This window comes from Salmo salar, chromosome 04 (assembly GCF_965601325.2).
Source record: "Salmo salar chromosome 04, fSalSal1, whole genome shotgun sequence".
NCBI classification, from domain to species: domain Eukaryota; kingdom Metazoa; phylum Chordata; class Actinopteri; order Salmoniformes; family Salmonidae; genus Salmo; species Salmo salar.
In genome coordinates, this window is record NC_138294.1 from 2505123 (window position 1) to 2530000 (window position 24878).

Consider the following 24878-nt stretch of genomic DNA (forward strand, 5'->3'; position numbering starts at 1 on the left):
GAACTCTTTGGCCTGAATACCAAGCGTCACGTCTGGAGGAAACCAGGCACCATCCCTACGGTGAAGCATGGTGGTGGCAACATCATGCTGTGGGGATGTTTTTCAGCGGCGGGGACTGGAAGACTAGTCAGGATCGAGGGAAAGATGAATGGAGCAAAGTACAGAGAGATCCTTGATGAAAACCTGCTACAGAGTGCCCAGGACCTCAGACTGGGGTGAAGGTTCACCTTCCAACAGGACAATGACCCTAAGCACACAGCCAAAACAACACAGGAGTGGCTTCGGGACAAGTCTCTGAATGTCCTTGAGTGGCCCAGCCAGAGTCCGGACTTGAACCCGATCTAACATCTCTGGAGAGACCTGAAAATGGCTGTTCAGCGACGCTCCCCATCCAACCTGACAGAGCTTGAGAGGATCTACAAAGAAGAATGGGAGAAACTCCCCAAATACAGGTGTGCCGAGCTTGTAGCGTCATACCCAAGAAGACTTGAGGCTGTAATCACTGCCGAAGGTGCTTCAACAAAGTACTGAGTTAAAGGGTCTGAATACTATTTTTTTGTTTCTTTATAAATTTGTATAAATGTCTAAAGACCTGTTTTTGTTTTGTCATTATGGGGTCTTGTGATGTCATCATGGGGTATTGTGATGTCATTATGGGGTATTGTGATGTCATTATGGGGTATTGTGATGTCATTATGGGGTTGTGTGTAGATTGATGAGGGGGAAAAAAATATTTTATCAATTTTAGAATAACGCTGTAACGTTAAAAAAAAAAGTGGAAAAAGTCAAGGGGTCTGAATACTTTCCTAATGCACAGTAAACTCTCATGTTTACTTACTTGTTGAACGGGTGTCAGAGATGTATTCATCTGAAAGATAAACAACATGAGGTTATATCACTATAAATAGCATCTGGTACAAAAGTACAAAGTGATGATTGACATGTGCTCCTACCTCGTGATACAATTTCTTACCTTACTATCTATCCTCTCATCGTCACTGTAATTGTTTTGTCTTTAGACAACGTCGGACATGTACTGCGTTGGAGCCGTCAAGTCGGTGTCTGCTCTTGTGGTCATGCCATGAAGCCACACCCCACCCGCGTTAGAAGTTCCCGAACCAGGAAGTGTAGTCTATACAGTAGAAATCATAACTCTCTATCAGCCTAATAGAGTTGTAGAATAAAAAACACACAGGGTTTCCAACTGGTTAAAAAAAAAGCTGCAAGGGATTTCTTCTTTACTGGTGCAGCCGATGTCCGCCATAGGAGACGCTTGGCGATTTGACCGCTCCAACGCAGTAACACCGTCGACGTTCAACCTAAACCAAAAAAAAAAACAATAATCTGCTGTTGTTTATCGTCGGTGTAAAGCAGCACTGATTGAATCTAGGGACCTTGTACTATACAAGGAACTGCGTCGCAAAGAAATAGAAACCGTAGAGAATTGGTCCCTTCTACACATTTTGAATTCTATGGTTGAATGTCAACAGAAACAAACAGTGTGTGTGTGTGTGTGTGTGTGTGTGTGTGTGTGTGTGTGTGTGTGTGTGTGTGTGTGTGTGTGTATATATATATATATATATATATATATAGACTATAGGTCAAAGTATCTGAGACACACACACACAGTTTTGTTTCTGTTGTCTGTACATTCAACTATAGAGCGATAGGTGTCTACAATACAGACTCAAGCTAAGCTATCGTTGCTCCTACACCAAGTGGTGATGCAGCCGGTCAGGATGCTCTCGATGGTGCAGCTGTAGAACCTGTAGGCCCAATGCAGAATCTTTTTCCGCCGCCTGAGGGTGAAGTCGCGTTGTTGTTGTTGACGACTATGTTGGTGTGCGTTGGACCATGATAATTCCTCAGTGATGTGGACACCGAGGAACTTGAAGTGCAATAGAGATTGCGTAATCTGTGGATCTGGTTGGGGAAGTATGTGAATTGGAGTGGGTCTAAGATTTCTGGGATAATGGTGTTGATGTGAGCCAAGACCACCCTTTCAATGCATTTAATGGCTACAGATGCGAGTGCTACAGGGCAATATTAATTGAGACAGGTTACCTTGACATTCTTGGCAGACTCCTAGCTTCTTCTGGTCTTTTTGAAACATGTGGGTACTACTGCCTCGGTCAGGGAGAGGTTAAACATGTAGGTATTACAGACTGGGTCAGGGAGAGGTTAAACATGTAGGTATTACAGACTGGGTCAGGTTGAAACATGTAGGTATTACAGACTGGGTCAGGGAGGGGTTAACCATGTAGGTATTACAGACTGGGTCAGGGAGGGGTTAACCATGTAGGTATTACAGACTGGGTCAGGGAGGGGTTAACCATGTAGGTATTACAGACTGGGTCAGGGAGGGGTTAACCATGTAGGTATTACAGACTGGGTCAGGGAGAGGTTAAACATGTAGGTATTACAGACTGGGTCAGGGAGGGGTTAACCATGTAGGTATTACAGACTGGGTCAGGGAGAGGTTAAACATGTAGGTATTACAGACTGGGTCAGGGAGGGGTTAAACATGTAGGTATTACAGACTGGGTCAGGGAGGGGTTAACCATGTAGGTATTACAGACTGGGTCAGGGAGGGGTTAACCATGTAGGTATTACAGACTGGGTCAGGGAGAGGTTAAACATGTAGGTATTACAGACTGGGTCAGGGAGAGGTTAAACATGTAGGTATTACAGACTGGGTCAGGGAGAGGTTAAACATGTAGGTATTACAGACTGGGTCAGGGAGGGGTTAACCATGTAGGTATCACAGACTGGGTCAGGGAGAGGTTAAACATGTAGGTATTACAGACTGGGTCAGGGAGGGGTTAACCATGTAGGTATTACAGACTGGGTCAGGGAGAGGTTAAACATGTAGGTATTACAGACTGGGTCAGGGAGAGGTTAAACATGTAGGTATTACAGACTGGGTCAGGGAGAGGTTAAACATGTAGGTGTTACAGACTGGGTCAGGGAGAGGTTAAACATGTAGGTATTACAGACTGGGTCAGGGAGAGGTTAAACATGTAGGTGTTACAGACTGGGTCAGGTTGATACATGTAGGTATTACAGACTGGGTCAGGATAACTTCTCTAGGGCCAGTGGGACGATTTCGTCCCACCTACGTAACAGCCAGTGGAATCCCGTGGCGCGTTATTCAAATACCTTAGAAATGCTATTACTTCAATTTCTCAAACATATGACTATTTTACACCATTTTAAAGACAAGACTCTCGTTAATCTAACCACACTGTCCGATTTCAAAAAGGCTTTACAACGAAAGCAAAACATTAGATTATGTCAGCAGAGTACCCAGCCAGAAATAATCAGACACCCATTTTTCAAGCTAGCATATAATGTCACATAAACCCAAACCACAGCTAAATGCAGCACTAACCTTTGATGATCTTCATCAGATGACAATCTTAGGACATTATGTTATACAATACATGCATGTTTTGTTCAATCAAGTTCATATTTATATCAAAAAACAGCTTTTTACATTAGCATGTGACGTTCAGAACTAGCATACCCCCCGCAAACTTCCGGTGAATTTACTAAATTACTCACGATAAACGTTCACAAAAAACATAACAATTATTTTAAGAATTATAGATACAGAACTCCTCTATGCACTCGCTATGTCCGATTTTAAAATAGCTTTTCGGTGAAAGCACATTTTGCAATATTCTAAGTAGATAGCCCGGCATCACAGGGCTAGCTATTTAGACACCCACCAAGTTTAGCCCTCACCAAAGTCAGATTTACTATAAGAAAAATGTTATTACCTTTGCTGTTCTTCGTCAGAATGCACTCCCAGGACTTCTACTTCAATAACAAATGTTGGTTTGGTTCAAAATAATCCATAGTTATATCCAAATAGCGGCGTCTTGTTCGTGTGTTCAAGACACTATCCGATGGGTAAAGAAGGGTGACGCGCCCGACGCGTTTCGTGACAAAAAAATTCTAAATATTCCATTACCGTACTTCGAAGCATGTCAACCGCTGTTTAAAATACATTTTTATGCCATTTTTCTCGTAAAAAAGCGATAATATTCTAACCGGGAATCTGTGTTTTAGTACAAAGAGAGAGAAAATAAAAACATGGGGTCGCCTCGTGCACGCGCCTCAGTGTCATTGTCCTCTGATCGACCACTTACCAAAGGCGCTAATGTTTTTCAGCCAGGGGCTGCCTCGACATCATTCAGCTTTTTCCCGGGTTCTGAGAGCCTATGGGAGCCGTAGGAAGTGTCACGTTACAGCAAAGATCCTAAGTTTTCAATAAGAAGAGTCAAGAAGCCCAAGGAATGGTCAGACAGGGCACTTCCTGTACAGAATCTTCTCAGGTTTTTGCCTGCCATATGAGTTCTGTTATACTCACAGACACCATTCAAACAGTTTTAGAAACTTTAGGGTGTTTTCTATCCGAAGCCAATAATTATATGCATATTCTAGTTTCTGGGCAGTAGTAATAACCAGTTTAAATCGGGTACGTTTTTTATCCGGCCGTGTAAATACTGCCCCCTAGCCCTAACAGGTTAAACATGTAGGTATTACAGACTGGGTCAGGGAGAGGTTAAACATGTAGGTATTACAGACTGGGTCAGGTTGATACATGTAGGTATTACAGACTGGGTCAGGTTGAAACATGTAGGTATTACAGACTGGGTCAGGGAGAGGTTAAACATGTAGGTATTACAGACTGAGTCAGGGAGAGGTTAAACATGTAGGTATTACAGACTGGGTCAGGTTGATACATGTAGGTATTACAGACTGGGTCAGGTTGAAACATGTAGGTATTACAGACTGGGTCAGGGAGAGGTTAAACATGTAGGTATTACAGACTGGGTCAGGGAGAGGTTAAACATGTAGGTATTACAGACTGGGTCAGGTTGAAACATGTAGGTATTACAGACTGGGTCAGGGAGAGGTTAAACATGTAGGTATTACAGACTGGGTCAGGTTGAAACATGTAGGTATTACAGACTGGGTCAGGGAGAGGTTAAACATGTAGGTATTACAGACTGGGTCAGGGAGAGGTTAAACATGTAGGTATTACAGACTGGGTCAGGGAGAGGTTAAACATGTAGGTATTACAGACTGGGTCAGGGAGAGGTTGAACCATGTTAGTGAAGAAACTGGTCTGCACATGCTCTAAGTACGCATCCTGGTAATCCATCTGGCCCTGCGGTTTTGTAAATGTTGTAAACCTGTTTAAAAAGGTCTTACATCAGTTACGCAGAGTGTAATCACACAATCATCCGGAACAGCTGGTGCTCTCATAAATGGTTCATTGTTGCTAGCCTCAACGTGAGCATAGAAGGCATTTAGCTCATCTGGAAGGCTGTCATTAGTGAACAGGAACACGAAGGCAATCAAATGTGTCCTGTAACAACTGTGTAGTCTATACTTTGGACCCTAGCCAGGGGCACACTCAAACATCATTTACAGATGAAGCATTTGTGTTTAGTGAGTCCTCCAGATCAGAGGCAGTAGGGATGAACAGAGATGTTCTCTGTTTAGTGAGTCCTCCAGATCAAAGGCAGTAGGGATGATGTCGTGGAAAATTGTCTTAAGAATATAATACTCTTGCAAGAACTTTGTGATTTCAATATAGACTTTAATACAGAGTAGCAAAGCCGAGCCAGTCCGCGGATCAACTGCCCTTCCTGAGCATAGGCTCTGCTTTTATATACATACAGTATGGGAGTACATTCCATATGTAAAAGTTACTTCCCTCAGTCCTTCTGTCACCATTATCTTTCATCCCTAGTTCTTTGCTTGTTCACGCCCAATAACGCCCATCTCTGATTCCTTTCAGGCCAACCTCACATTCAATTCGCGCATATATGTACAAAATGTATTTCAGCAGATTTCGTGCGTTTTTGTGCATTTTTGTGTGGTTCAAATCGTGCGAAAAGACACGAATTTAACCAGTAGGCGACACACAAGCATTTGCAACAACCATAGACGCGATAGCCTGTATTTCACTATTTCTTTATTTTACGTTATGAATATATAGATATTTTGTATTTTTTTTTTATCCTGTCAGGTCGCGTCAATTCGAATCTGGTATCAGAACAAAATAGTCAGCACATAGTAACTTCTGATTTCTTTGTACTTTAATTAATGCAAACACTTGAATGGTAAATATGTGGTTCGTATATACGGGCTCACTGTAACACCACGCAGGGCAGACAGAGATCTGGTATGACATTACAAGTTCTTCCTTAAATACTGGACAGACTTAGTTCCCTCTCCCTGAGGGCCTGTCATAGTAGAGGCTAGAATATGGTTTAGACTTATTCCAGCCTATCGTTGGCGTGCAGGTTGGTCCCAACCTCTAGACGCACTCCAGCTTCCTGGCGGATGTCTCATCTTGTGACTGCACAATGCACAGTTCTCTAAAACCCTTACACCCCCATGCACATACATTTCACCCATATCCTGTTATTGCTGTTGTTCAGCAAAAAGCTCTTGCAAAACCCTGTTTTAAAGCATCAGTATTCTTTCCACATGACCCACCATCACATGAGCCACTTCCTCTTAACATATAGCAGTACTCAATTATCTATAGTTTATATACTTCATATTATAGCATAGCTGCTCTGTTATTTTATATAGGTTATGCTAACAAATAGTTGGTCAAACCCTAACAATCCCCCTTTTCACACCTGATAGGTGTGAATACATAAGTTCTTAAAATTTCAGGGAAATTTTGAGATTCCCCCTTTTGACACCCCCTAGGGTGTCACTCAACACAATTGTAAATTTTCGATTTAATGATTAAATGATTAGTTTAAAAAACCCTCAAGTCCTTCCGGCTACACCTCACTTGTACTAGGTTCACTACCAGTCACCCAGGAACTTCAAACCCTCACATCAGGAAAGACAAATAGTACACAGGATAAATTCAGAACATATTATTTAAAAAACGTATAAAAAGAGGACCTTCTTATGGCAGGGGCTACACCTAACATGTGTGGGACAGACTCTTTGTCCCAGAACTTAAAACCCTTCACATCCACCTGCCACTACATTCAACACATATAAGAACATTTTGGATAAGCTTTATTCAATCACTTCCTCAACAGCAAACCAAGGACCATTGCCCAGAGCTGGATTCAGTGTCCTCTGGGGTCACTTCCATCAAAGGCATCATTCCGGTTGCCCATCTGCTCCGTTATCAATCTCTCCAGAACCCTGGAAATGAGACCTCTCGCACACGGGACCAAACAACAACCACACAACACAAACACAATCATACAGGTGAAAGCAGCCCATAACAACACTTTTCCATTTCCCAAACATGAGCTGTGTTATCAGGAATGTACGTGCAGCAATGAACCTAATCAATCTACCTACACCATCCTCTTTTGCCAGTAACATATCGAGAGTCAGTCTATTTTACCAGGTCATGAGGGAGGTGGTGGATAATTGGTCAGAGAACCTCTTTACTGCATCCCCGGTTTCATTCATGAATCTCTGTTGATTATAAAAGATGTCATTAATCCCATCCACATTTTTATTTATTGTCAACTACCATAATAATGTAGTGTTAAAGCCTTCACATATTTGATTCATAGCTTTGTATTCATCTGGAACTTCCCTGTGGATGCCAATAGCATCCATCTAGACAAAGCTACTCCCATCCTGGTCAAAACTCCTCCTGTGTCTACTTTAGCCTCCTATAACTGGCCTCTGATGACTAACTTGAACTGGTTGGACCAATAAACCCGGGGCGCAAGCTCCTAACCACCCTTTGTGGTAATTTCTGTCGTATGCGTCCTTTGCTGGTACTAGCCCACCCAACATCAGTTATAGGTGCTGTGAGGTTAAGCATTTTCTATTCATCTTTCAAACCTAAGTCAGTCACATTAACAATTACTTTCCAGCTATTAAAATCATCCAAGTTCTCGGTGCCATTCTTGTATCTATAACACTGGTACTCATCAGGAGTTAAGGTGAACCTAGGTGGGTTGGCCGAGTACCTCAATCTGACCCACCCAGTCCCTGTACAGTTGTCTGCTTTCCTAGGAAGTTGTTTAATGTTTACCTTAAATCCTACATCTTGATCTTCTTTGACTCCTTATTATGTAAGTCACTCATCAGTGTATTATATAGTTTATCTTTTACTTCTTCTCGATGACAACGGTATCGTTTGATTAGTACCGGAATCTGGTGGATCTGAATGTATCAGAAAGATTAGACTATGATGCAGCTCAGAGTCTCTACTCTTCCCAAAAACCGCCAACCCTCTCCTGCCCTTAGTCTCTCTGCTTGGTACCACCCCATACTCACACCTCTAGGAGCACACACAGTGATGAACGGTCGGGATAGGGAATCTTCGTTAAGGAGGTGACCCCCGGACCCTGTTGGTACTCGGTTCTTCTCCTAACTCTGTGTGTGATCAGCAGTGCTCATATGTGTACATACCTTCTTGCAGTGGGTAACGTGGACCCAAGTGACTCTCTCAGCTTTTCTAATGGCAAAGGCAGTGGTTTAACAGAACCTGGTATGGGCCTTCCCCACGGGGCTGCTTCCTGTCTTTTCTCCTCAGGGACTGGATCCACACCCAGTCTCCTGGTTGGATTGAGTGAATCACCTTCTCCTGTAATTCACCTGTTGGACACAAAATCTTGGACATACGGGTTTGGTTAACAAACAGTCTTCTCATGTGCTCTGCTAGTATATCTTTAACTTCTATGTCTACCTGTTCCGGTATCTCTAACTCTGGTATTCTATAGGCTCTACCTGATTATCTAAAATGTCATCCATCATTTAAAGAGATAGATAATAGTAAACCAACACTAGGGATAATATCTTGACCTCATTTTTTTTTTACCATAATCATGTCCACCAAGTAAGTTGGGAACGCTTCTACCCATTTGCTATGCTTATCTGTTATTGTTAAACACCCCTTCTTCCCCTCAATTCGGAATAGTTCAATAAGTCCATTTCCAAATGTTGGAATGGATATTCTACAAAAAAATAATTTGTTTAAGTAATATGTTCTTGTTTAAGTAATTATCCTAACCTGTTCTATTGCCTGCTCTACCATACTCCCCCTATTTATACATGGCTCAAGCCATGTATCAATTTTGCTGCATATCTAGACAGTGTCTTTGGTAAGGTTATTAAATTATCCTTATGTCCGCCCTTCTCTTGTAGGATTGCCCCCTTGTCACGTCCTGGCCAGTATAAGGTCAATTGGTATTGTAGTTTGGTCAGGACGTGGCAGAGGGTATTCGTTTTATGTGGTTCGGGGTGGTGTGTTTGTTGAAGGGGCATTTGATTTAAGTATTCCGGGGTTTTTGGGCACTGTTTGGTTTTCAGGTATTCTATGTTTAGTCTAGTATGTCTGTTTCTATGTTTGGTTAATTGGGGTTGGGACTCTCAGTTGAAGGCAGGTGTTGTCTATCTGCCTTTGATTGAGAGTCCCATATATTAGGGTGTGTTTGTTATTTGTGGGAGATTGTTCTGTGTTGAGCCTTATGCTTTGCAGACTGTCAGTCGATCGTTATTTCTGTTTGTTATTTTGGTGTTCATTTTGTATTCATTAAAACGTCGAGATGAGCATTCACATACCTGCTGCGTTTTGGTCCTCTTTAACCGACGACAAGCGTGACACCCCTTTCATTTTCCACATGTCCAATTCTCCCTGGGGCATTCATCCTTAGCTACCCTGTAACAATTCTCTGTCAAGTGTCTTATCTGCTTTAAGATTTAACTACTTCCAACAAAATTATCATATATTTTCCTAGCGAATTTTACCAAAACATAACTTAAAATCAAAACTAAAATACATGCCTATGGAGCCGATAGTCTCTCCATGAATTAATATCCTAAAGTTAAGCGATCCAAACTAAATTCTCTTCCTATCTTCTATTCTTATTATGTCTTTTCTGTCTGTCCCAGTATTATTTCTGTCCTCACCTGTTTATAATTTAACTATGCTGGTCTCCACTCACTAACTGTTATCTAATTCTTCTGTGTCTCTTTTATCTTCTCTTCCTTGCTTATGCTCTCCTCCTGCTACTTCCAACCCATCAAGGTCTCAGCAGTGCAGGGGAGGACTTCTCCGTCTGCTGTCTTATTCCATAGCTACTTAAATTTACACTACCCTTGGATAAAATATTTTACTTCCAATCTATGAAACCCCATATTTTAACGTACTATTTGACTAATTTGACCCAAGATTGCTTAAAAACGCCTTCAGTTTGTCTGCAAACCGGCCCATTCTGTTTGCTAGGAATACCCTGCCATTATACACAACTGTGTTTAATGTGCACCGTCCCTGTAAAAAATAAAATTAACTCCACCTGCAATTCACTTTAATGACTTGATATTTTTCCATGCAATGTTCAATTCACCGGTGTTACTAAACAATCAATACCACGACTCAATAACCAGAATTTATCACAGAACTTTTACAATTCCATTATTCAGACCAGAATCGCTTCCAGCCACATACTCATAGGAAAAAATATTACCTCTTTTCTAACAGCGTTCTGCCTTTCCTCTATCGCAAGATTAAAACCAATGTTACAACTGTATCTCTCATTTCGGCTCCACATACCTTATGCATCTTTCTTACCATTAGTCCCAACTTTAACCCATCCAAACTTCCATCAAATTCATACTTCCTTCTCCACCTTGGACCGAAATAAATATTTCTTTTATATCATTTAACTCCATGTATCGCTCATCTCCCGTTAATTCCTGCACCTCCTTTAAGGTGTTTGTTAAAATTACTATCGTAGTTATTCTGCTCCTTTTCCCACTCTAGAATTTTTAGAAGGAGTATTCGTATGAATCTTAAATTATATTTTATTCTATGTGTTGTTTTTTTTTGTTGGTCAAACCCTAACAATCTAAATGCAAATAAATACCTGCAATCTTCCGCCAGGGGTACACTAAAAAAATGCTCCACACAAGTCAATCACGGTAAAGTATTTGGCATCATGGGGAACATTAGTCAACAGTGTGTGAGGGTTTGGACCTTCCGCAGGGCAATCCTGTGCAATATCCCTTCTTCGGCTTCAGGCTTCATAGGATACTGGGCTGATCCATGGGGGTTTAGCATCCGGGTTTAACTTTGATGTTCACAGGACTTGCTGATTTTACTAGCCCAACATCTGTATCATGTTGTGACCATACCTCTGGTGGTATGATGTTTTCCATTTCTTCTCTAAGTTCACTGATCAAATCCCATTCCTTCACCCAACACTACCTGTTGGCCTGCACTGACCTCTATTTCCCTAGGAACACCAGTCATCATTGTAGTGTTTATTATCTTGATAAATGCCTTATCTTCTGAATGGGAAAAAATCAACGGATTGTCTGTTTCATCCCATCTCTTTCTCTTAGCTTTCTTCATCATAGGTTCCGAGATCCCTTGATGTGAACTCCTGATTTACCAGCGATGTGATGTGAGGGACAGAGTCGGAGACGTTGAACCATTTTTTGCACAAATTCAGATCCGTCTCCGTCCATCACATCCATGGCCGCTCCCTGTTTCTCCAATGATGACATACTGAGACATCATTGGTGCTTTCCTAGCATTTGCCCCCATAGTCCATAGTTGCTCTAACACGGGATCCTGATGAGGGTCATATTGCATTGTGCAGTGATATTCAGATTTTGCTCCCCTCGCTGCTTTAAGTATTTGGGCTCGAATGAATCTGCCCCATCTGCTTACAGTTCTGTCTATATCTGCCTCAATGCCTCCCGACCAATATACGTTAGCTGTTTCTCCTGTAGCTATCACTGGTAATTGTAGTCCTATTCTTTCTATTAATACCCCCTCGGGAGAACATTTAATTTGCATTCCCATTTTGCATAGAGCATCCCTTCCTAGCAGATTAACGGGTCTTTGATCCGATACTAATATTGGAATTGTGGCTGATTTATCATCAGCAGTCAGACGAATTGGAGCAGTCATTGGAATTAGCTGCGTATTTCCCGAGAATCCTATTGTTTTGGCATATTTACCGGACATGGGGAGATGAGAGGCGTAATTTGAACTTACACATGTGTAAGTGGCTCCAGTATTTATCATCATGGGTGTGCCTCTGTTCTCTATTTGAACCTGCAGCATAGGTTCTTGGTCAGCTCTTGTGGTTATCACTGGGAACTGACCCTCCCCTGTAGGATTCTCTGGGCATCCCTAGTATGTTTGGTTAGGCCCTGACCATGGGTTCACAGGGCCCGAAGGTTGGCTTTGGTTGCCGGGCCATCCACCATTCCCGTTTGTATGCGGCTGCCAGCCACCTGGATTGTTGTTTGTTGGTGGCCGCCTGTTGTTTGTGTTTCCTCCAGTCAGATCCTGCCAGGGGTTTGTAGGGCATTCTCGTCTGGAGTGTCCTGATTGGTGGCAACCCCAACAGACACCAGGTGGCCCCCTAGGGTTCCTGGGTCCCTTTCTCTGATCTGCCTGTGTATTTTTCTGTTGTTTATTTCCACCATTCCAATTAGGGGGCTGTGTGTATACATTTACTACTAGCAGTACGGTAGGCATTTGGGCCCGCCTGGGGGTTGACGGTTGCGGCCCTCCTGGGGAAACGGCAGACATTGTTCCTACCTCGGGCACAGGGGTGGTTACTGAGGCATGGACTTTCTTCTTTCCTTTGTTGGTTAATTCATCCAGCTGCAACTGGGCCAGCTTTCTCTGAATGTCTTTTCCTTGTTCAATCTGTCTCTGTTCGTCCTTCCTGTGTTTTTCCACGGCATGAATCACATAGTCACAGAACTCTTTGTAAGGTTTTGAAGTAAGCCCCACCACATCCTCCAGTCTGTTCCTTACCGGCTCGGGCATGGCTTCCATCACAGAAGTTCGGAACATTGCTGTCATTAGTTCATTTCCTTCTGGATCTTGTTCTGTTTCCATTCTCCATCTTTCCAAATGTCCATGTAAGTACGTGGCCGGGTTTTCTGTAGCTCCAATAGCTTCACCTCTCAGAGCTTTGAGGTCAAACTTCGTTGGGTATGCTGCCCTTAATGCACGCCAGACGGCAGGTCTATACCTGTCGAACATCAGTCCATCCTTCGTCACCTCCCAATCTGTGCCGTTGATCGCACCATCCTGCATGATTTCTCTCAGTTTCTGCACGCTCGTCACCCTCCCTAGCAATGCCTTTATGTCACCCACCACCACCAATTTCCCCATCGTGTATTCTTCAAAGGTTCTGATCCACTTCCCTGCTCCCTCATGGAGATCTGGCAAGCGGAAAACCAACCCCTCCATGTCCTGTGCAGCCCATGGTATATAGTGTCCTTGCTCTCCTTTTATCAGGATCTGCCACTGTTTTTCATAATAACCAGATTCTTTCCTAGACCCATTCCTACGAGCCCTGCAATATTTCCCTGCAGGCTCATTTCTCAGGCTCTCATTCATACTACGGGCCAAGGCCTCATCCTGTCTTTCTTGCCTTCTTATGTTTTCTTCGTGTGTTGATTTTGACCGTCCCAGTTTCTCTTCTATTCTTTGTGCCACTATTTGTCCTTCTCTCTCTATTTGTCCCCTACAGGATGGATCATTCTCTTCCTCTTCCGCCTCGCTCGGACTATTACCTGATGCCCATTCTGCTAGTGTGTTTTGGCTTTTCCTGGAGTTGCCCTCCGTTTGGTCTTTTGTTATTTTTGTTTGCAGCTCTGACGTCTCCCTTTCTCCTATTTCCGTTTCCATTGCTGTTAGGGCTTTCCTCAGGCCACTATAGCAATCGAAACCTTCTTCTTTTGTTCCTATATGCTTCATAGTTCTTTTCTTGCCTTGTTCTGTTGAATGTGAAGGTGCACACGTTGCTCTAGGTGTGGTGATCCCTTCCTTTTCTTCCGTCACTTCCACTTCCCCTTTTATTTCCACGTGTCCAGTTATCATGGGAAACTGTCCATCGGAATACGGCGGGGGGCTGGTCCCCCACTCCGTTTTCTCTTTGCTTGTGTTATCGTTCTTCTTTAGTACTTCTCTTGCTGTCTTCATGCTTTGTAACAAACCCACTCTTTCTTCCTTAAACATTTTTAGTATTTCGTTTTCTCTTTCTCGTTTATTTTTCCTTTTTTGTTTCTTGTCCTTGGGTTTATAGTTCTTTATCAGCGTTTCCATTTCCTCACACACAGTGACATCCAACGTTCCCACTGCGGGCCATTTGGTGTTTAATTTTCTGGTGCGTTTTTCCCATTTTATAGACGTTTTTATTATTTCTTTTTTACTTAGGGGGTATCTAGTCCCCAAAATCTCTACCGGTGTCCTATTCATTTTAATGATGGTCTATAGTTTAGCCTTAACTTGTTAAATCCTCCTTGATATTTTTTTTCCTTTTGTTTTTAATTCTTTGTAATGTCTATCCTTCTCATTTATCTTTATTCACTCACTTTATCCTATCCTTATTATTACTTATTGTTTTGCTCCTGTTTCACTCTATTTATTCTCAGTCCTAGGTCCTACTTTACCAGATTTCTCCAGACCCCCCCCCTCTCTCTCTCTCCCTCTCTCTCTCTCTCTCTCTCTGTCTCTCTCTGTCTCTCTCTCTGTCTCTCTCTCTGTCTCTCTCTCTGTCTCTCTCTCTGTCTCTCTGTTCCCTCTACTCTCTCTCTCTCTGTTCCCTCTACACTCTCTCTCTCTCTCTGTTCCCTCTACTCTCTCTCTCTCTCTGTTCCCTCTACTCTCTCTCTCTCTCTGTTCCCTCTACTCTCTCTCTCTCTCTGTTCCCTCTACTCTCTCTCTCTGTTCCCTCTACTCTCTCTCTCTGTCTCTCTCTCTCTCTCTCTGTCTCTCTCTCTCTCTCTCTCTCTCTCTCCTATTGTAATCTGACTCTTCTCGTCCTTTCCCAGGCTGCAGCTCCATTAGGGTCCTGCAGCTTCAAAGTGTTTAGTTGGCCACTGCTTCCCCCATACTGTCCTTTATGGTGCAGTAATATCTCTAGTAGGTTCTATAGACCTATACCATGATGCTGTTCTCTATGTATTTGTTGATACTATTTATTCTAAATAGCCTGAGTTAATTGTTTTTACCATATAGTATATATCTTATGCCTTATCTGTAGGTTTTAATCGCTCTACTTCACACACCAGTATATACTATATGTGGCTTATTTAATACTTTATTCAACAAGTTCTATGCATTCCAGAATTGTTATTTAACACCTGTATTATGTAAATGTTCTACCTTTTCATAGTTTCCTTTTAATCAATATCCTTTCATTTATTTTTTTCTTCCCAGCATGCTCTATACGCAATCCTTTTCCTATTACACTCGATCTATTGTCACAGAAAGGCTTGCGCATTCCTCTTCCATTCCACCGACCGACACACACACACACAATCTTTATTTCTCCCTGCCCTGTTTCACTCCCACTCCAGAGAAACTTTCACTCATTCAAGGCCTTTATTTTTCACTCATTCAGACCCCGACCCCGTTAGCTAGACGGAGCGTTTTATCTGTAGGTGGTGAACCTAATCGGGTCGACGTTTTCCTGCTCTCTAACTATTCACCCAGACCGACCCCCATCTTGGGGCGATATTGTGAATTTACTTATTTATTTGTTTTGCCCGATCAGCGCAGGCGCAAGCCCCCTCCGCTAAACACCCGACACCAGCAAAGTTCACAGTTTACCACACTTTTTTTAGCCCTCACAGATGTACATATTTAATTACATTTAACAACCCCCCAAAATTCATGGATGCATGCAGTTCTATTGAATTCAAAAGCTCTTAGTATTTCTGTGTTTTTAGGAGTTTTTAAAGAGAGACCTACGTGACGTCCCCTCCGCTGAGACAGAATCCCTGAAGCAATCTACACAAACATTTCAAACTATCGTAAGAACAAGCTTACCTGTTTATAGTTGGGTGGCCACCCGTTTGTGAGATTGTCCAGAGAAACCGTCACCAGCCAAGAACGACACTGTCCGAGGTCTCTTCGATCTCCTGGCAAGCTCGCCAAATATGTAGTGGGAAATTGTCTTAAGAATATAATACTCTTGCAAGAACTTTGTGAATTCAATATAGACTTTAATACAGAGTTGCAAAGCCGAGCCGGTCGATGGATCAACTGCCTTTCCTGAGCATCGGCTCTGCTGTTATACACATAGAGTATGGGAGTACATTCCATATGTAAAAGTTACTTCCCCCACGCTCAATAACGCTTGTTCACGCCCAATAACGCCCATCTCTGATTCCTTTTTAGGTTATAATGGTGGCAGGACCTCTTCATGTTACACACAAAGAAATGCATTGTATGTTCAGGTTTCAGCCCCTTCCTATGTCGTTCTGACATTGGAATGTTAGCTGTTGTAAATGTACTCATGGCCTTGGCTGTTCCTGCTTGTTCGCTCTGCTTAATGTACGCTTTGGCATGTTACCCTTTCCAGAATAACAATTGTCGTGGAAAATTGTCTTAAGAACATAATACTCTTGCAAGAACTTTGTGAATTCAATATAGACTTTAATACAGAGTAGCCAAAGCCGAGCCCTTCCATGGAAGGACCCTATTACACACGCAACAGGGCCGAGCCCTTCCATTGAAAAAGACTAAATTCTCATATTACAGTCCTCTCTTTATAGGATTCTGTCTTTGCTTAACGTATAGAGTCCCTTCCTCTCTATATGAAAATAACTTCCCTAGACCGTTCTTCACCATTATCTTCTAGTTCCGAGAATAACGCTCATATCTGCTTCTGATTCGATTATAATGATAGCAGGGCTTGGTCCTATATGTTCCAATTCCTTATAGAGCCATTCTGTCTCAGCTCTTCAAAGTGGACAGCCTAAATGCTGCTAATGTAACAGTGTTTTGGGTGTCAGGGAAAATGTAAGGAGTAAAAAGTACATTATTTTCTTTAGGAATATAGTGAAGTAAAAGTTGTCAAATATAAATAGTAAAGTAGATACCCCAAAAATACTATTTTAGTACTTTCAAGTATTTTTACACCACTGGGCATAACCTACAGACAACAAACACAATTGCGTTATATAGATGGAAATTTGAACACACAGAGATACCGTGACGAGATCCTGAGGTCCATTGTCGTGCCATTCATCCACCGCCATCACCTCGTGTTTCAGTATAATAATGCACGGCCCCATGTCGCAAGGATCTGTACACAATTCCTGGAAGATGAAAACGTCCCAATTCTTCCATGGCCTGCAAACTCACCAGACATGTCACCCATTGAGCATGTTTGGGGTGCTCTGGATCGACATGTACGACAGTGTGTTCCATTTAATACAGATTAGGGTCTAATGAATTTATTTCAATTGACCGATTTCCTCATATGAACTGTGCGTCTGGTAGCCTAGTGGTTAGTGTGTGTTGGGTCAGTAACCGAAAGGTTGCTGGATCGAATCCTGAGCTGACAAGTACCCTGCACAAGGCAGTTAGCCCACTGTTCCCTGTTAGGCCGTCATTGTAAATAAGAATTTGTTCTTAACTGACTTGCCTAGTTAAATAAAAGTTATAAAAACTCTGTAAATTGTTGAATCGTTTCTATTTTTGTTCAGTGTAGATGTACGTCACCCAGTTCAACACTTAGAGGTTTATACTACAGGCCTCCATTCAGGTTTATACTACAGACCTCCATTCAGGTTTATACTACAGACCTCCATTCAGGTTTATACTACAGACCTCCATTCATGTTTATACTACAGGCCTCCATTCAGGTTTATACTACAGACCTCCATTCAGGTTTATACTACAGGCCTCCATTCAGGTTTATACTACAGGCCTCCAATCAGGTTTATACTACAGGCCTCCATTCAGGTTTATACTACAGGCCTCCAATCAGGTTTATACTACAGGCCTCCATTCAGGTTTATACTACAGGCCTCCATTCATGTTTATACTACAGGCCTCCATTCAGGTTTATACTACAGGCCTCCATTCATGTTTATACTACAGACCTCCATTCAGGTTTATACTACAGGCCTCCATTCAGGTTTATACTACAGGCCTCCATTCAGGTTTATACTACAGACCTCCATTCATGTTTATACTACAGGCCTCCATTCAGGTTTATACTACAGACCTCCATTCAGGTTTATACTACAGGCCTCCATTCAGGTTTATACTACAGGCCTCCATTCAGGTTTATACTACAGACCTCCATTCAGGTTTATACTACAGGCCTCCATTCAGGTTTATACTACAGGCCTCCATTCAGGTTTATACTACAGGCCTCCATTCAGGTTTATACTACAGGCCTCCAATCAGGTTTATACTACAGGCCTCCATTCATGTTTATACTACAGGCCTCCAATCAGGTTTATACTACAGGCCTCCATTCAAGTTTATACTACAGGCCTCCAATCAGGTTTATACTACAGGCCTCCAATCAGGTTTATACTACAGGCCTCCATTCAGGTTTATACTACAGGCCTCCAATCAGGTTTATACTACAGGCCTCCAATCAGGTTTATACTACAGGCCTCCATTCAGGTTTATACTACAGGCCTCCAATCAGGTTTATACTACAGGCCTCCATTCAGGTTTATACTACAGGCCTCCATTCAGGTTTATACTACAGGCCTCCATTCAGGTTTATACTACAGGCCTCCATTCAGGTTTATACTACAGGCCTCCATTCAGGTTTATACTACAGGCCTCCATTCAGGTTTATACTACAGGCCTCCATTCATGTTTATACTACAGGCCTCCATTCATGTTTATACTACAGACCTCCATTCAGGTTTATACTACAGGCCTCCATTCATGTTTATACTACAGACCTCCATTCATGTTTATACTACAGGCCTCCATTCGGGTTTATACTACAGGCCTCCATTCAAGTTTATACTACAGGCCTCCAATCAGGTTTATACTACAGGCCTCCATTCATGTTTATACTACAGGTCTCCATTCAAGGTTTATACTACAGGCCTCCATTCAGGTTTATACTACAGGCCTCCATTCAGGTTTATACTACAGGCCTCCATTCAAGTTTATACTACAGGCCTCCAATCAGGTTTATACTACAGGCCTCCATTCATGTTTATACTACAGGCCTCCAATCAGGTTTATACTACAGGCCTCCATTCATGTTTATACTACAGGTCTCCATTCATGTTTATACTACAGGCCTCCATTCATGTTTATACTACAGGTCTCCATTCATGTTTATACTACAGGCCTCCATTCATGTTTATACTACAGGCCTCCATTCAGGTTTATACTACAGGCCTCCATTCATGTTTATACTACAGGCCTCCATTCATGTTTATACTACAGACCTCCATTCAGGTTTATACTACAGGCCTCCAATCAAATTTATACTACAGGCCTCCATTCAGGTTTATACTACAGGCCTCCATTCATGTTTATACTACAGGCCTCCATTCATGTTTATACTACAGACCTCCATTCAAATTTATACTACAGGCCTCCATTCATGTTTATACTACAGGCCTCCATTCAAATTTATACTACAGGCCTCCATTCAGGTTTATACTACAGGCCTCCAATCAGGTTTATACTACAGGCCTCCATTCAGGTTTATACTACAGACCTCCATTCAGGTTTATACTACAGGCCTCCATTCATGTTTATACTACAGGCCTCCATTCAGGTTTATACTACAGGCCTCCATTCAGGTTTATACTACAGGCCTCCATTCATGTTTATACTACAGGCCTCCATTCATGTTTATACTACAGGCCTCCAATCAGGTTTATACTACAGGCCTCCAATCAGGTTTATACTACAGACCTCCATTCAGGTTTATACTACAGGCCTCCATTCAGGTTTATACTACAGGCCTCCATTCAGGTTTATACTACAGGCCTCCAATCAGGTTTATACTACAGGCCTCCATTCAGGTTTATACTACAGGCCTCCAATCAGGTTTATACTACAGGCCTCCAATCAGGTTTATACTACAGGCCTCCATTCATGTTTATACTACAGGCCTCCAATCAGGTTTATACTACAGGCCTCCAATCAGGTTTATACTACAGACCTCCATTCAGGTTTATACTACAGGCCTCCAATCAGGTTTATACTACAGGCCTCCAATCAGGTTTATACTACAGGCCTCCATTCATGTTTATACTACAGACCTCCATTCAAATTTATACTACAGGCCTCCATTCAGGTTTATACTACAGGCCTCCATTCAGGTTTATACTACAGGCCTCCATTCAAGTTTATACTACAGGCCTCCAATCAGGTTTATACTACAGGCCTCCATTCATGTTTATACTACAGGCCTCCAATCAGGTTTATACTACAGGCCTCCATTCAGGTTTATACTACAGGCCTCCATTCACATTCACCCCATTCATTCAAGTAACTAAAAGTTTAGATTCTATTTAGCAAAACCATGATTTAAAAAAAAAAAAGATATTCTTGATTTGATGGATGTTCTGCAGTGATACCAGCAGAGGGCAGTGTGACAACAACAATCAGGTTTGGGAGAAGGACGCTAGACGGTCATATCTGTATCTGTGGTAATAACATGGTAGAATGTAGCCAACAATGATTTAGCAAATACAAAAAAAAAACAGAATAATTATACATTTATAGCACAATGTACATTAAGGAAAATAAACAGTGGGGGGGAAAATGTATTTGATCCCCTGCTTATGTTGTACGTTCGCCCACTGACAAAGAAATGATGGGAGACAGAAATCTTTCTGATTGAGATGGGGGTCAAATACTTATTTCCTCATTAAAATGCAAATCATTTTATAACATTTCTGACATGCGTTTTTCAGGATTTTTTGTTGTTGTTATTCTGTCTCTCACTGTTCAAATAAACCTACCATTAAAATGATAGACTGATCATTTCTTTGTCAGTGGGCAAACATACAAAATCAGCAGGGGATCAAATACTTTTTTTTCCCCCCACTGTAAGTTTAAGGAAAGAGACTGCATTTTAATACAAATGGTTTATTATTATACATTATTGATCCATCCCTGGGTAGGAGAGAGAGAGAGACGGGGAGAGAGGGAGACCGGGAGAGAGAGAGAGAGACGGGGACGGGGGGGAGAGAGAGGGAGACTGGGGGAGGGGGAGAGAGAGAGAGACCGGGGGAGGGAGAGAGAGAGAGACGGGGACGGGGGGGAGAGAGGGGGAGGGAGAGGGAGACCGGGGGAGAGAGAGAGAGGGAGACCGGGGGGGAGAGAGAGAGACGGGGAGAGAGGGAGACCGGGGGAGGGAGAGAGAGGGAGACAGGGGGAGAGAGAGAGGGAGACCGGGGGAGGGAAAACAGAGGAAGGTGAAAGGCATATTCTATCCAGATGGAGGGAGGACAAATGGAGGATTGGGTGGAAGGCATTCAGGCATCCTGTCAAATCAGTTGAGGAGAGGGTGGAAGGCTTTGGGGTGTCCTCAGGTGAATTGAGAGAGGAGAGGAGACAGACAGGTGAGAAAGGAGAGGAGACAGACAGGTGAGAGAGAGGAGAGGAGACAGACAGGTGAGAAAGGAGAGGAGACAGACAGGTGAGAGAGAGGAGAGGAGACAGACAGGTGAGAGAGAGGAGAGGAGAGGAGACAGACAGGTGAGAGAGGAGAGGAGACAGACAGGTGAGAGAGAGGAGACAGACAGGTGAGAGAGGAGAGGAGAGGAGACAGACAGGTGTTTATTTGTGGGTGTTGACCAGCTCCTCCAGTTTGACCTGATTGGACCCAGAGAACTCCTCCACCTGGAACACAACAACCAATCAAATCAGTTAATCAACAAATCAACCAATCAACAAATAAATGAATCAATCACCTAACCAATCAATGAATCAAATCAGTTATTCAACAAATAAATGAATCAATCACCTAACCAATCAATGAATCAAATCAATCAACCAACCAACAAATAAATGAATCAATCACCTAACCAATCAATGAATCAAATCAATCAACCAATCAACAAATAAATGAATCAATCACCTAACCAATCAATGAATCAAATCAATCAACCAATCAACAAATAAATGAATCAATCACCTAACCAATCAATGAATCAAATCAGTTATTCAACAAATAAATGAATCAATCACCTAACCAATCAATGAATCAAATCAGTTATTCAACAAATAAATGAATCAATCACCTAACCAATCAATGAATCAAATCAGTTTCAACAAATAAATCAACCAATTGTATGTATAAGTAGAGACAGCGATGCACGAAGTAAACAAACAATACGGGAATATGGGGTCGATTTCCACAACAAACTAAGAGATTTGAAGAGCGAGTAAACGTCTCTGCTGTTTCCTGTCCCGTAGCTTAACCCGCGCTCAACCTCTAAATCTCAGAGTCTCAGTTTAAATAGAGCTTTTTACAGCAGAATGTGTCACAAAGTGGTTTAAGATTAGGAACTGTCTCTTTAAGACTACCAACAGACTCCCACCTTCTAGTTAATATTAGGAACTGTCTCTTTAAGACTACAAGCAGACTCCTACCTTCTTCTGGTTAATATTAGGAACTGTCTCTTTAAGACTACAAGCAGACTCCTACCTTCTGGTTAATATTAGGAACTGTCTCTTTAAGACTACAAGCAGACTCCTACCTTCTTCTGGTTAATATTAGGAACTGTCTCTTTAAGACTACAAGCAGACTCCTACCTTCTTCTGGTTAAAATTAGGAACTGTCTCTTTAAGACTACAAGCAGACTCCTACCTTCTTCTGGTTAAAATTAGGAACTGTCTCTTTAAGACTACAAGCAGACTCCTACCTTCTTCTGGTTAAAATTAGGAACTGTCTCTTTAAGACTACAAGCAGACTCCTACCTTCTTCTGGTTAATATTAGGAACTGTCTCTTTAAGACTACAAGCAGACTCCTACCTTCTTCTGGTTAAAATTAGGAACTGTCTCTTTAAGACTACAAGCAGACTCCTACCTTCTTCTGGTTAAAATTAGGAACTTTCTCTTTAAGACTACAAGCAGACTCCTACCTTCTTCTGGTTAATATTAGGAACTGTCTCTTTAAGACTACAAGCAGACTCCTACCTTCTTCTGGTTAAAATTAGGAACTGTCTCTTTAAGACTACCAGCAGACCCCTACCTTCTTCTGGTTAAAATTAGGAACGGTCTCTTTAAGACTACAAGCAGACTCCTACCTTCTTCTGGTTAAAATTAGGAACTGTCTCTTTAAGACTACAAACAGACTCATACCTTCTGGTTAAAATTAGGAACTGTCTCTTTAAGACTACAAACAGACTCATACCTTCTGGTTAAAATTAGGAACTGTCTCTTTAAGACTACAAACAGACTCCTACCTTCTGGTTAATATTAGGAACTGTCTCTTTAAGACTACAAGCAGACCCCTACCTTCTTCTGGTTAAAATTAGGAACTGTCTCTTTAAGACTACAAACAGACTCATACCTTCTGGTTAAAATTAGGAACTGTCTCTTTAAGACTACAAACAGACTCCTACCTTCTGGTTAATATTAGGAACTGTCTCTTTAAGACTACAAGCAGACCCCTACCTTCTTCTGGTTAAAATTAGGAACTGTCTCTTTAAGACTACAAGCAGACTCCTACCTTCTGGTTAAAATTAGGAACTGTCTCTTTAAGACTACCAGCAGACTCCTACCTACTTCTGGTTAAAATTAGGAACTGTCTCTTTAAGACTACAAGCAGACTCCTACCTACTTCTGGTTACAATTAGGAACTGTCTCTTTAAGACTACAAACAGACTCCTACCTTCTTCTGGTTAAAATTAGGAACTGTCTCTTTAAGACTACACGCAGATTCCTACCTTCTTCTGGTTAAAATTAGGAACTGTCTCTTTAAGACTACAAGCAGACTCCTACCTTGTGGTTAATATTAGGAACTGTCTCTTTAAGACTACAAGCAGACTCCTACCTTCTGGTTAAAATTAGGAACTGTCTCTTTAAGACTACCAGCAGACTCGTACCTTCTTCTGGTTAAAATTAGGAACTGTCTCTTTAAGACTACCAGCAGACCCCTAACTTCTGGTTAAAATTAGGAACTGTCTCTTTAAGACTACCAGCAGACTCCTACCTTCTGGTTAAAATGAGGAACTGTCTCTTTAAGACTACCAGCAGACTCCTACCTTCTGGTTAAAATGAGGAACTGTCTCTTTAAGACTACCAGCAGACTCCTACCTTCTTCTGGTTCTTGTAGAAGTGGAATGTTGGCATACACTTGATGTCACAGAAACTGGCCACATCCTGAGGAAAGGGAGGAGGGGGAGAGAGAAGGACAGAGAGAGAGGAGAGAGAGAAATAGAACGAGAGATAGGAGAGCGAGGGAGGAGAGAGAGAGAAGGACAGAGAGGGAGGAGAGAGAGAAACAGAACGAGAGAGAGAAACAGAATGAGAGACATAGGAAAGCGATGGAGGAGAGAGAGAAACAGAACGAGAGACATAGGAAAGCGATGGAGGAGAGAGAGAAACAGAACGAGAGAGATAGGAGAGCGAGGGAGGAGAGAGAGAAACAGAACGAGAGAGAGAAACAGAACGAGAGATAGAAGAGCGAGGGAGGAGAGAGAGAAACAGAACGAGAGATAGAAGAGCGAGGGAGGAGAGAGAGAAACAGAACGAGAGAGATCGAAGAGCGAGGGAGGAGAGAGAGAAACAGAACGAGAGAGAAACAGAACGAGAGAGATAGGAGAGCGAGGGAGGAGAGAGAGAAACAGAACGAGAGAGAAACAGAACGAGAGATAGAAGAGCGAGGGAGGAGAGAGAGAAAGGGAAGGGACAGAGGAATGTTGGTTACATCAGACCAGTGTTGCTGTAAAGGCTGTGATTCCAGATCTGTTAATAATGTTGCTGTATGGATAAAGGCTGTGTTTAAGGACAGATGGCTGATCCCAGATCTGTTAATAATGTTGCTGTATGGATAAAGGCTGTGATTAAGGACAGATGGCTGATCCCAGATCTGTTAATAATGTTGCTGTATGGATAAAGGCTGTGATTAAGGACAGATAGCTG

General features: G+C 42.2%; 1 protein-coding gene and 1 long non-coding RNA gene across 3 annotated transcripts in view; both read right to left on the reverse strand.

The window, feature by feature from the left end:
• Window positions 1-6098: 6098 nt before the first annotated feature.
• On the reverse strand, window positions 6099-18263 carry LOC145878537 (uncharacterized). The gene is made up of 2 exons (XR_014391964.1): window positions 15827-18263; window positions 6099-9679 (listed from the first exon to the last, which is right to left on the reverse strand). It is a non-coding gene; the product is annotated as an uncharacterized LOC145878537 (long non-coding RNA).
• Window positions 18264-20856: 2593 nt separating this feature from the next.
• LOC123742395 (thioredoxin) overlaps window positions 20857-24878 on the reverse strand; it is a 19234-nt gene continuing 15212 nt past the window's right edge. The window contains exons 4-6 of one of the 2 annotated variants that reach the window (XM_082973863.1): window positions 24051-24116; window positions 21562-21628; window positions 20857-21484 (exon numbers count right to left, since the gene is read on the reverse strand). In XM_082973863.1, coding sequence (XP_082829989.1) covers window positions 21566-21628; window positions 24051-24116 — 129 coding nt within the window. In that variant the 3' untranslated portion in view covers window positions 20857-21484; window positions 21562-21565. Of the gene's footprint in view, window positions 21629-24050; window positions 24117-24878 lie in introns of both variants that reach the window. The other variant, XM_082973862.1, reaches the window with a different exon arrangement.